General features: G+C 39.7%; 1 protein-coding gene across 1 annotated transcript in view; it reads left to right on the top strand.

Moving 5' to 3' along the window:
• cacna1g (calcium channel, voltage-dependent, T type, alpha 1G subunit) overlaps positions 1-14354 on the top strand; it is a 268885-nt gene that overhangs the window by 224424 nt on the left and 30107 nt on the right. Inside the window, exon 27 of the mRNA XM_073490161.1 lies at positions 12205-12356. Within this exon, the coding sequence (XP_073346262.1) occupies positions 12205-12356 (152 nt within the window). The remainder of the gene's footprint in view (positions 1-12204; positions 12357-14354) is intronic.

Raw genomic sequence — 14354 nt, 5'->3', positions numbered from 1 at the left:
GTTGGGAGTATGTTATGTTAGATGCTGCTTTGTGAGCTTAGAATATGAGTTTGAATGTGTGTGCCATGCTAGTGCTCCTCATGTACGTCAGTTAGAGAATTGTGGCTCTGCCATGATGACAGATGGCCCTCGACTTCCCAAACAGGCGGAACAGATCAACACTGTAGCCCAGGCAGCTCTGTCTAGGTCAGCCCCCACATGAACAACACTCTCATCACAGTTCACCCCAAACAGTCATCCTATCAGGGAAGACATGTGCATGGACAGAATAATGTATACCCCTTAGACACTGGCTTTCTGTGGTCCTCCCCATGTGTTAGTTTCTGTTGCTTTTTGCAGTTTGGTAAGACTGTAACTCTTGAATTGAATGATTTTGTTATTTTTGGCCACTGATTGTAACCTCTTCCCCCCTCTGTTGGTGGGATCATGTTGCTTTTGAAACTCACATATGAAAGTGATGCTTGCCAGTGATACCAGGCAAACCACATCTTGTGTACTGCTTAATTTTCAAGTGCAGTACATAATGGCCCTGCAGTGATTCCTACAGCTTTCTGTAAATTGGCCTCCCACTCACAGTCTAACAACAAACAGCTCTTCCCTGCAATTTTTCCTCTCATTGCTTCTGTGTGTTAGCAAGTTAACTGCACACAGCCAGTGACAGCAATTGAAGCATAACTTTACAAGGGGCCCTGTGGAGGTTTTCTATATAAACAAAGTTATATTTGCTTTCACTATTTATCACCAGAACACATTGTGTGTATCAATGAGGATTAACAAGCGTGCCTAATGCATTTTCTCTCTTATAGAGACATTTTTAGATGGATTTGAAACTTACATTTTTTACATTCTGTTTCTTTCTGGTCTTTGCCAGCACATTGTTACATTTAATGGCTTGTTACCACAACCAGGTGTCGATCAGTAGAATAGTGTAAAACCATCTGCAGGACAGTGCATGGAATGGCCCATGTGTTAGTGTAACCTTGTGCACAAGATACTAACAAAACAGGAATCTAGTCTTAAAATGATATTGCTCAATAGCACTACTAGTGGCAAAGAATAACACACAGTACCTTTAACTTAGTGTTAGTAACTGATTATGAAACAGTCCCTATGTAATACCGCTGCCTATATATGACCTACATATGCAAACGAGACTATCAGCAAGAAGACTGGCATTATATTGGTATTCTAGCACTACTATCGCATGTTGATAACTTTAGCTTAAGCTCACCAAAATTATTACCTAGTAACCAAATGTGTCAACTGTAGAATTACATGTAATCAAGCTGTATGAATTGTACCAAAATGGTTTACTTTGTTTCATTGTCATTTTACAGTTATTAATCTTACACTGCCACAAATAGATACATTACCTCATCGCTACGCATCCTACAAACAGCTGTGTTTAAAGACGAAAAATATTTTAAAAATGCGATGCCTCTTTCTTTCATTCGATTCCAAAACAAAGGCAAACACTAGCCAGTTTAAGATCTTTACCACAGGTGCTCATATCAGTTTTATCCACAGAATTACCACAAATGTCTTTGTAGCTTTTGTAGTCTTTGTAACATTTGAACTGTCTTAAGCCACTCTGTGGAGTTTTAGACCACTAGCAGCAATGGAGCAATAATTGCAAGACTAGGTACCTGTGTCGTTTGTATCATGCTCTCTTGAAGCTCAAGGGCGACACGATGCATAGTTCTGTGACTTGTTTCAGGCTAATCTGCTGATCAACAAGAAACGTAGGAATTCAGATGCAAAGGCAGGAAAAAGATTTCTTCAATGTGATGTACATTTTCAGATGAGCGGCCGAGGCACAGTTAAATAAATCTGGCTGACTTCAGTGAGCATAGCTTGATCTGGTGCTTTTTATTCAAACAAGCTCGTTTTGTCTTACGATATTTACACTGAGTTTGCAGAAAGGACTCATATGTATCTCTGAAACACTCATTTACTGGATGCATTTTCTTAGTGAGCCCATATTATTTCTTAATACAAATCATAGATATGTACAGTGACGACTGTTTATGACAAATTACTCTAAATACTCTAATTTACATTCCGGTCAGATTACTTTTAGGTTCACAAAGTTCTCTAACCTTTTGAACCTTTTGCATTCCACCAAAATATATCTAAATCATAATCAACCACATAATCTAAGTCACTATATCTCGGGACAGTCAGTTTAAGAGTAAGTAAAAAAAAAAAAATAGGACTTTAGGACTACTTTAATGATTTCCTTATTTCCAAAAAAGTGTGCTTACAACTGTGCAGATAGTGTGAGCAGCTGATGTGGACAATGTGACTGTTGTATTATCCATGTATATTCATAAATCCTCATCACCTTGAGGTGGATAAACAGAGTCATTTCCTATGTAGTAGTGTTAATCTCTGTTGTCAGGACATGGCCAGCAGTCAACGACAAGACGAGTATAATAGGATCATGTCCTCACACATCGTTTACCCTAGTGCCAAACACACACACACAAAGACACAGACTCATACAGACATCTGAAACATAAGTGTGGGTATAGGCAAAGGAGCTTGACATTCCATGAATAGCTGTTCTTCATCTATTAGCTCACACTCATACACACAAGCAAATCCCAACTGTATCTGGGTCACAGCCAACAGAGATGGATCTAACGGAAGTTTCACATCGCCCCTCTTTCTTTCTTCTATTCCGCTGTTTCAGAGATGTAATTAATAACACCCGTCCTTTAGGGAGAGGGCAAATACGAGCGAGAAAGTGAGTGGGAGAGGAGTGTATAAAAATCTCAGAGAGGAGGGGAACAGAATAAGAGTGAGAGACGGTGACACAACTTGGAGAAAAGTCTCAGAGATGCAGCCCGTGGGTGTAAAAGTTTGATGCCACAAGGTGTAGGTAGCAGTGTTAAGTGAAGTGACAAATGTGATAAATCTTTCAGAATCTTTGGGGTGTTGGCAGCAATTGGATGCCGTGTACTGCTACTGCTTGGGGGTATGCCAGTGGGTGTGTGTCAAGGTTTCCTGATACATACCTGCCCGCCAGCTGACATCAGTGTCCTGAATTGTAACAGTAATGTCAAAATCAGCCACATCATGGGCCCTTATTTTTAAAGTGCACGGCAGAAGTGCATTTAGTGTGCAAAGTAAGGCGCATGGCACATAGGAGTTGTATTTGGTTTCTTAATTAGTCGTGGGTGTGTTTTGGTCGTTACATAATTTAATTTTACCAGAGTGACAACTCCCATTCCCTTTAAGAGCTGGGTGTGCCTGGGAATTAAAAAATTACAACTGTATTAGTCTGAGACTGCACCAGGCATAAGATAGAGCCCCATAAGTTAATGTTACTTTATCCAGTGAACAAGCCAATACAGGTAATTTGCCTCCTGGAAATACTAAATATATTATTTCATCAATTCAACTTGTTGCATGAATGACTGATGATGGATATGTATTCAATAGGTGACAACAGAATTGCCGATATGCCTGAAAAGAAAAAAGAAAATAAAGTAATAGAATGAGTAATGAAGCTCATTCGTTTCCACAGAAGACAGTGTTCATTAATAATTGCTTCAACTGCTGGAAAACAGCATGCAGTAAATACTTAGAATGACTGAAAAGCTGTAATTTGTGAAAAGAAAAACTGCCCCAACAACACATGCTATGAATGTTTCATCTTGGAGACTTTCTCTTTGAATATTTCATGTACATAAATGTCAAGAAGAGAACAGCACAGAGCAGAGTGGTAGACAGGCTGATACTGTAGTGCTGCCCTACTGCGCTCAATTTAGTGATGAAAGCAGCATGAGGTGAACTTTGAATTTTCCTGTATTTCTCCTGAAATAAGGGAGTTCTGTATGCATATGTGATATATACAGAAACAGGCCTTCAGTACAAGTGCTGGTGTGATATCCTCTGTATTTAGTAATTCATTCAACAATATTGTCCTTTCACACTGTCAAGGTTTGACAATCAGTGCATGTTGATCGAAATAGGCAAAAAGCAGCATTATGATATCATGGGATGGCGTGTAAATGGCATGTCACTTATAAGGTCAATGGTCATAGTTTGGTCAGTTTTAGGCACCAAAATGACCTTGTTAGGTTTAGGAAAACATTGTGGATTGGGTACGATAGTTACATGGGATAAGTTACATACGTAGGTTACGTATGTTATGTGAGTTCCATTACGAATGTGATTTAAAATAAGTCAATGTTGACTATTGGCTTCAGACGAGACACAAACACTGGTCTACTGGGTGAAAGTCCTGTGTTTGACCCATCCATTTACCCTGTCCACATCTAGAATCAGACATTCTGACTCTTTCTATTATGTCGCCTGATATTTGCTCTTAGAATTGACACGTGAAAAGTTACATTCAGACAGCGTTAAAAGGCACAAGAAAAGACAAAAATGTGTTGTGATACACAGGAAATTACTTGCCATTGGCAGACCAGGCTGGAGAACGTCATTGTGTCTTATCTTTTCAGGTTTCAATAATCTTAAAATCGGTTCTCAGGGTAAGTGCCAGACTAGAAGGATTATATCTGACAGAGTGAAATAGACAAGATCTATTGAATTTATTTAATGTGTGGTTCATTACTCTGAATGGGTTTTATATTGTTTTAACTGAAAATATTGCATGAAAAAAATGTGCTATTAGATTCAAGACAGGGAATTTGAAAGTTAATAAGCCTTTGACCATAGGAGGCTAAGACATCCAAATCATTGATCTGTCGAGGGCTTCTTATTTCCTGTTGTGTGTTGTCAGCAGGGGCTGTGTGTATAAACATGCACTCCACAAAGGGAGAAAGGGTAAAACGCTGTGTCATTACACTGTTAAAAAGCTTCCCATCGGTCTGCACCTTGTCATTATTGTTATTCCTGTAACTCCGCCCTCCACTCACGCCGTCCAATCGCTTGCCTTCACCATTCAGTCCCCCATTTCAATCGGTCCATCCTGCTCAAGTATGACTCAGAAAGAGGTGTGTCAGTCCACCATGTGAACCAGCACAATTTGTGTGTTAAAGAGTGCAGATGAGTGTGTGTGTGTGTGTGTGTGTGTGTGTGTGTGTGTGTGTGTGTGTGTGTTATCATGCACTGTCATTTTAAATGATGTCATGTTTTCTTTGCCTCTTTTCTTCTCCTCTCTGTTACTCCCCACTTTTAATTCATCTCTCTTTTTGTATGGTTTATGTCTGTTTTCTCCCTGTGCCTCTTTCTCTCTGTTTGATGTTTAAGCAAGGCAGCAGAGCATCCGGGAATTTCACTTAAATCTTTGTTTGATTGTTTTACTGTAACTGTTTGTTTGTTTTTTGTTTTTAAGACTCAGTGTTTGCTGGATTTCAAAATTGGACATCCAGTCCATGACATTGAAGGCTGACACATTTTTCCTGGCAGACACTGAGTCTCAAGGTTTACTACTGAGCCATTCACCATGAAGGACAGGGGCATAAAAGCAGCAGCCGCATGCAACCAAACTACTGCCTCGAAAATGTGAAAAATAAGTGTTTCTCACTGACATTTCAATCATTTCCATACAGACCCTTTACCTTTAAAGTGCACTGTTGCTGCTTTTACAACCCGTGCCCTACTCTTCCTTTCACAGCCATTCTTTTCATCATGCCGGATCCAAACTTTAAGTCTTTTCTAGTCCCTACATCTCCTCTGTTACCCTCACCCATAGCAATCCACATTTCTCACCCCAATATTCCAGTCATTTGTAAATCTCTGATAGACGTACCAAACCCATAAAGCCTTCAGACACATCGAAAAGAGATCCAGCAAAGCAGAAACCATTGCACTAATGAATCAAAGTCATAGCAGTGTCTCGTGTTGCTTCAAGAGTCATGGTCAGGCCTCCTTTTCATCGGAGTAGCTGGCACAACATCCTTTTCACTTCACAATCTACAGTAGACACCCGCACATGATCACCACATTCTGGACAGCAGCAGGTCCACCGTGTTTCAGACCCATTCTCTACATATCCAATCCAACCCACACAGCCACAGCATAGCCATAGTGCTGTGCTGTGCTGCTGGTCCCACAACTAAGGACCCTTACTGTGTCTGTATTTCCCAACAAAGACCGCCTCGGAAATGTATGGATTATGTTTTTGAGCGTGGCCGCGTCCAAAAGCAACTCCCAGGCCCAGTCCTCAGCCCTTCACATCCTCACCCCCGAAGGTGAGTGTAGAGTCCACAAAGGGGAAGGTGACTGCACTGGAAGGCAAAAGGAGGAATAAGGTTTGGGGTTGTTTTTGGACAGGGAATTATTTACGTCTTTTGTTTTTTTCTGACAATGTTTTTCCTTCTTCTTGTTTGGCAGACCTCAGGCAGATTTTCAACTGGGGTTTTAGTTCTCTTTAAAGTCAGTGAAGTCACTCAGTAAACCTAAAACCCAATGTCCACAGGATCCAGCTGCTTTGCATTCTGCTTGCGCTGTGGCTCAGTTACGTTTCAGAAGCGTCTGTTCTTCAGTAGCCACATTTCTAATATAGTTTAGAATTGTCTAGTCAGAATTTTTTTGTTTTTGTTTACAATACACTTGCAGCTCATTTAGGTCTGTTAACAAATGCTTTGTGGCTATAACTGGTTTAATTACTGGACTGCCCCATGCTTTAATGTTGCATATGAAGTATCCTACACCAGTAAAACGCATATTTTTCTTAAAGTTTGGGTCCTCCCTCCTCACTAATTTATTTGTTTTGGAGCTATTGCCAAACAACAGTGGACCTAACCATTGAGGGCTGGGTGCTGTGTGGCATTAAGAAGACGACCTTTTGTCCCCAACTGTGATCACTCATTTTAAATGTCAGTGATTTTATAATAATGATATAAATAATGATTTTATCAGCACCGCAGTGCAGCAGCTTGGAAATGACTGCCTGTAATATTTATGAGCCGCAATTAAATCGTCTATGTCATACTCTTTAAACTGTCCACCAACATAAACAGGTAATACATGAATGGAAAACGACTATATTGTGAATATGGCGGTATTAAAAGACAGTTATGGTAATCACGGAGAGCAGGGGAGGACAGGACAGAGATAAATCCAGGCTGCGTCCTTCCCAATCCTGGCTGTATAATACCTAAACGACAGAATAGGTCATTTGCTAATGACTCCCAAAATGACATATATGAGAATATAAGTGGTTAGCGTTGCATATTTGTTTAGTTAGGTTTCGGAAAAAATGGTAGTTAAGTATGTAGAAAGTACGTTAGTTAAGTTCAGTTAGTTACGTTAATTAGGTTGTGTTACGTATGTGACATAAGCTAAGTACGTTTCAGTTCACCTGAGTCTGTAAATTAAAACTAGTCGAAGTTGACTAATGGTTTCACACAGACTATGAATAGCAGTCACCTGGCTGAAAGTCCTGTGTTCGACCCATCCATCCTGGCCTCCTTTTTGGTCGACCTTGTCACTTTTTTCATCTGACTTCCTCCTTTGCTCTCGTCATAATTATTGTGGCCACTAGAGGTTGCTGCCTAGCAAAAAAGGTAAATATGGGTTGTTAAAAGTTGCTTGCATAGATGACCCATTCAGCTGTTTTTTGGGAGGATGGTGTGGCAATATTCTTGTTTGCAAACTCAAACAAGGAAGAAGAGAAAGATATCGTCATCTTCCTAAAATAATGGCCTAAGTCATTTTTTCAAGTTTCTCAAAAAACTGAACCAAATGCAGAGTATATGATATTTATTAATCATTTCACACAAAAAAGGTTATGACAATAGATGACTATTTACATAGTCCCTTGGGGTAAAGATATGTCTTGAAAAGCTAAAGCTAAAATTGCCTTAGTCACTGTCTTGTGACTTGGGCAAAATAAAAGGGCCTTTGACATAGGCTGTTATACTACAGGGGTAGGATCACATGATCTGTTCAACTGAGGATGTAGGTGATTTTACCAAAGGTGGCAGCATCATGAAGAGCTGACTTGGGCAAAAAAATCATTTTTGTCAAAAATGACTTAGGCCATTATTTTAGGAAGGTGATGATATATAACATTTATATGGGATTTCTCTTTTTCCTTCTTTCTCAAACTTGTTTACAGAAAAAGCTTATTTTGCTGCATAGGCCGCACTGTTAAGACAAACTCAATAACAAATTAAGTACATCATTAAATACTGATTTGAAGCCAATTGCCATAAATATTGGTGTCTTTATACAAGTGAATGTCATAGTTTAAAGATGGTAGTCAATTTGTAAGTTTGCATTATCCTAGATGCATGTGTCCATAGGTAGAAGAAAAAAGCCTGCAGTCCCTCTTTATATGAGAGATATTAGAGATGCAAAATTAGACCCAGCATGTAGACATTGCAGCGAGCGAGGCCATGGAGCCAGTGGACATTGGTCATAAAAGTGTCAGAAGATTAAGTGGAAATTATTGTAAGATTTGTTTTGTCGAGCAACATGATATAACATAACAAAATGTCTTCCATTTGGGCAACAAACATAAAATTGATTGTTGAAATTCTCAGTTATTTATCAAACATGATGAGATCTAAGACCCCATTAGATGATTGTCCTCGATGGTCTGTTCAATGTAAACAGAAATGGTGTCAAACATGAGGATGGAGATGCAGAGGGCAGGCATTGTGACCTCCCGTGACCCCTCTGTGCCTCTGTACCCATCCTCATTCCCTTTCAAATTGATGAGAGCTGAGAGGAGGCTGTCACATCAGTGAAGGACGGGAAAAAAGGTTTTCCTTACTGCGCCGAATATAATTCTGTTGCTGCAGTACCTTACACAAAAAAGCAACATTAACTCCATTCCTAATTAATATGGGCAGCACTCTTTCTCTGTGGAGGAGAAAAGAGTAGTGGAAGTGAGAGCAGGAGAGTTGGGGCAGCAAGTGTAATTTAGCTTCCTAAACTTTCACCTTTTCTTCCCTCACTTGATTCCCTCCCCTCTCCTCCAGAGACAAGTTGAGCTTTAGCCAACTGAGGTTTCTCTCTCTCTCTTTCCATCTATTTCTTCTCCCTTATCCCCCGTCTCTGGTTTGGTCTTGCACTCTTTGCCCCATCCATAATAATAAGGGCAATGCTTACTTACTTCTTCACATTACTTTTTTAGGGAGAAAGTGAACCAATCTAGCAAACTCGCTTCAGCTACCCCATACTATATTTAGCTCTTGGGCCCGTATATTACTCAATGGGAATGTAAATTGGAGAGCAGATAAGCCATGTTAGGAAGAGAAAAAAGTGCATAAAACAACAGTGTTTTTGGGGACTACTGTTGTGTGTGAGTGTGTCTGTCTACCTTGGCTCGCCATGCACCTGCAGACAGTAAGTGGAACACAGTAGAAATAATGTTTGCTCAACCAAAGATGATTGAGGACCTTGTAAATAGGAACTCTCAATGACTGAAGCTGTTGCATCCCACAAGGGCAATATCTAACTACCCCAATTCAATGACATGTGCCCAGACTTACCGAAGATGCTTCAAACCTGCTTCATCACTGTCTGCTTGGTGGGCCATATGGTAAAACGTCCAAAAGTATAGCCTCATTTATAAAGATCAGCCGACAAGATGCTGCAGAGACAACTCCGGGACCTGCGGTGATGAAAAGCAAAGCAGGTGACTGAGTATGTCATCCTGCTTTAGTGCATTTATTTGAAGAGCTGGACCAAGCTCACCAGAAGCCACATTATTTTCACTTTCTGGCACGCACATCTCTGTAGGAGTTCAGGGAAGTCAAACTCCAACTCTGGCTGCCCTGTGGTTCAGCCAGTATACCAGCAGTATTCAGGTTCATCTCCCCTGTTGTCATTATCAATAACTACCAGCAGGTGCAGAATTAGCCCTCAGCAAAGATGAACCTGACCACAAATATAGAATAATAATAATTATGCACTCATCAGAGTACAGACCACTGCCAAACCTCAACAACTGTCCAACTTGCAGCGTTGTAGTCAGAGACATTATTTCCTTTATTCTTAATATTCATCTGTCTCAAAACATTTTGTAATACATTTTTAATTTAATGTTTTCTGTTATGCCAACTCGAGAGTTTTTCCATGTTTACCTTGATAAAGTCAGGATAATGTAAATTTCCCAACCACTAATGCCATAAGTACAAAAAGTGCCCATTGTCAGACTTGGGGAAAAGTAAAGTTTATATATAAAAATATTACTTTGGTAAAAGTGAAAGGCACCCATTCAAAAACCAACTGAATAGAAGTCTTAGAGTATCTGATATATTATATAGATATAAGTGTCAAAAGCAAAGGAAAAAGAATAATATACATGAATTTACATGTATGTATACTGTATTCTATGGGCCAATGAATATTGTCAGAATCAGTTTTTGTTTTGTTTTTTCAAATACGATTGGCAACAAAATGAATTAATTAAAAATGAACTACTGTGGTTCTGGTGCAGTATGTAGTCAGCAAAATAACTAGAAACTAAATTATTAGATAAATGTAGTGGAGTAAAAAGTACAATATTTGCCTCCAAAATGTAGTGGAGTTGAACTATTCAGTAGCAGAAAATGGAAATACTCAAGTAAAGGGCAAGTACCTCAAAATTGTACATAAGTATATTAAGTAAATATTTTTTGTTACATTCCATCACTGGCCACAAGTCATGTGTTAGTAAATAGTCTGCCTCTCTTAGATTCTTTTTAATTCTCTTTTACTACGGAGTACTCCAGTGAATTGTGCCAAACCAACTGAAAAAAAGGAATCGTCAAAAATGAACAGCAAAGGCAAAAACCCTAACTTCTAGTCCCCAGCAAGGGTTACGTCCCAAAAAGGATTCAATCCCACATTTCCCATAATGCAACTAGTAAGCATTTTTTTATATACAGCTTCAGTGTCTGCTGAACGGCCACTTCAAATTCCACACCCCAAGTATACCCTTCATAATGAGTGAACTGGACTTCAAGTGTAAAATCAGTGGTCAAATTAAATTCAACTTCAGCTTTGCCCTTCATTTGTTTTTCGACTTTTGCTTTCAAGGAACTTAACACTTCCTGCAATGAGATTTCACATTAAAAGCCTCATAGCAGCTCCTGGGTCATCATTTTCATTGATAGTAGCTTAATACCGATGGAAAGAGCAGCTAAGTTGGAGGAATTTAAAGTAAATTGTGAAGAAAAATAAAATGTACATTATGCAAAATTTACTTTGATACTTTGAGATTATTCTGAGCTCTCCATTCATAGTAAGTGTGTACCTGGAAAGGTTTATCTTTATGAATTTCAGTCCCAAAATATGCAGATATACTGTACATGTTTAACATCAGGGATAGGTGGGTAGTGTGTTAACAAACTCTGCTTACTCAGCTCTCCTGTTTCTCTGATAGGATAGGGAAAACACTAGGCGCACACCATGAATTGCACACATACACGTATACACACTTGTGGGAATTGTTCCAGCCAAGCACAGCTGCAACCACAGCAGCACACCTGGGCTAATTGGGCAGAGAGGGAGTGCTCCCAACACCCAAAGGACTTTTGAGTGTGTGTCGTGTGTGTGCGTCATTCCCTTTCCCGTGTGACCTAGAGCCTCTCCTTCACTGATGGAGTGATAAGGTGATAGATGGGGTGAGCTTCCTCTCTCTTCCTCATCCTAACTCCCAGCCGATCCATCCATCCTCTCTGGATGGAGGAAAGAGGTGTGGAACAAAGTGATGGATGAGTATGGAAAAGTTTTCTCCTGCGTTATTCCTGAGTGGAGGGAAGTGAAAGGATAAAGGGGAGGATGAGTCACGTGATGATCAGAGAGACAGAGGGAGAGATGGCCAGATCTCCAGACTGAGATTTCCCAACATCAGACTTCACATTGAATCTTTCTGCTGTTTATCTCCTATCCCACTCGCTCAAAGCTCATTTTCTATAATTGTTGATCAGAGGAGAGGTGATTTGATTTGATTAGTCACGACTGCAGACCACAGGAGGCCTTGGCCAGAGTCCCTCTTTCTCTCTGTCCATCATCTGATCTGCCCTCCCTTTTTCAAATCTCTTCACATTTCTCTCTACATATCTATCTTGAGTGACTTTAACACATTTAAGTGTAAAGGAGGGTGTTTCACTATAACAACTCTTTTTAAAGCAGCTTTGGTGGTGCCAGTCCTCAACACAGCAGGTCTACTGTAAAGTGTCCCACTATGTTACCTCCTATCTCACTTTTTGAACTCCCCCTCCTTCTCCTCCTCCTCATTACCCCGCTCCTTGCACCCCACCCCCAACTACCTCCCACTTCCAACAGAAGCTCAGAGTAAGCCTTACTACTCCGATTACTCCCCCACCCGCCTGCTCATCCACAAGATGTGCACCAGCCACTACCTGGACCTGTTCATCACCATAGTCATAGGGCTCAACGTCATCGCCATGTCCATGGAGCACTACCAGCAGCCTGAGGTCAGATATGGGGGGAGGAAGGTGGGGTTATGATGGGCTCTGTGCTTCAAATGTTAATACCTGGGCTTGAGTAATAATTGAAAATGATTCCTAGAGTTTGTTGTATTGGTCACTCGTTGAAATCACATATCTCACACTTGGTAAGACGGATACGGTGCACTTTATTTGCATGAAGAGTCAGTCTTACACTGACTAAAAATGACACAGGTGATTTTATACTGTGTTACAGTACAGTAAGTGACCTGTTGTCTGTTTGTAAATGTTCCAAAGGCATTTTCACTCTTCCACAAATACAGTATAGGAGAAGATACTAAATTATGGCTACTAAAGGCTGTGTTCTGAAAAATAAATCAGTATCTACATTGGTCCTTAAGGTTGAATGTCATTGGAATATAACCCAATCGCCAGAATAAATGTTGACAATGTTCATTTCTGCAAACCACATATGTTTTATTTCTTTGTCTTGCAACTTTGCGTTTTGATTTTCTTGATTTTCAAGTTTATGTTGTTCTCCTGGTCTTTTTAGGTTTAAGTACAAACGTGTTTCTGTTGCCATGAACACAGTTAAATTACAGTTACAGTTGTTTTTTTAGCCTCAAAAACAGCTGGGAAACGTGTGGTTTAAAATATACAGTAGTTCAATGCGTACAAATGTTGAAATGTCAGGCAGGTTTCTTTGCTAGCTGTTACGTTATTTCGTCCTGCTCCCTCCTAACATGAAAGTCAGCTCATACGCACATGTAATGTGAACGTCATATGACAAATATTATAGAAGTGTTAATATGGTGGGTATGACGTTTACAAATTTAACATAGCCATGGTTTGCAGAAGTTTAAAATACCAACATTTTTTCTCGTGGCTGGGGGTGAAATATAAGTGTTAATCTTCCTGGAACACCAGGTTTATGGTTTCAGAGTGCCAGGTTTACAAGCTGTGCTAATGATAATAAATTACCATTGATATAAAAAAAAAAGAAAAATCACCTTTAAAACACATTTACTAGTTCTTTAAACAAGCGTGATAAAGGGATCAGGTCATTAGAAAAAAGAATGAAAGTAAAATAAGAATTGTAAAAGCCTGCTAAGAAAGGTAACGATGACCTACAGGGAGGTCAAATAACAAAGTATGAGAGTAATAGAGGTAATAAAAAAGAGTATGACATACTACAAGAGTTTATGATAATGCTTCAAACTGTAAACATTTAAGTTAACACAGAGTACAGCAAATTTCACCTAAAGGTAATACAAATCCATAACCTAAGGGGCTCCAGCTGGGATTTGCCTCCCACTCATTTTAGAAATATCACTTTAACATATTGTTGGCCACCTGCTAGATCACAACCCTGTGGTGGAGGAAAAACAAAAATGACTGACAGAGGTGTAGGGACAGATTGCCTTTAGTAAGATTCCACAACAGTAAAAGAAACACAGAGATGGAGTAAAAAAGAGAAAAGGGTCTGCAGAACAAATATTGAGAAGAGTAGATAGTGGTAAGGCATGCTAGATGGGAATGGGGTAGAGTTAGAGGTAGTAATGTATCACAAACTGGAACTAGTTTTGAATCGATGAATTGTCTCCAGTTAGAATTTTCCCTGTAGCCCACCAATTCTCTCCTCGTTTCGCCGCTAAAGGTCAGTTTTTACATGCAGATGGGCGCTGAGTTCTCCCAGAGGCAAAAATGGACACTTTGATTCTAATGGCCTTTTCGTAGAGAATGAGGGAGGGAGGAGCGGAGGGCCATGTGAGTGATCTATTAATGGAATGTCTAATTCCGGAGAGGAGGACAGAGTTTACAATATGGACCTTTTGGTATTTCATGCGAAGACTGTAAATTCAGGAAACTTGTATATTTACTCACCAAAAATATCCACCACAGCAAGTCATTAAGTGGGGTGAAGCTGAAAGATTATTTGTCTTTAACAAGGAAAAAACAGCAATAGGGTGAAATCATTTCATAGGTTTTGGACGCAGTTTCAGCACATTTCATTAAATGTATGTC

Source organism: Pagrus major, chromosome 20 (genome assembly GCF_040436345.1).
Source record: "Pagrus major chromosome 20, Pma_NU_1.0".
Classification (NCBI taxonomy): Eukaryota; Metazoa; Chordata; class Actinopteri; order Spariformes; family Sparidae; genus Pagrus; species Pagrus major.
Note: the sequence above shows the minus strand (reverse complement) of the source record. Positions and strands in the feature narration are given on the sequence as shown.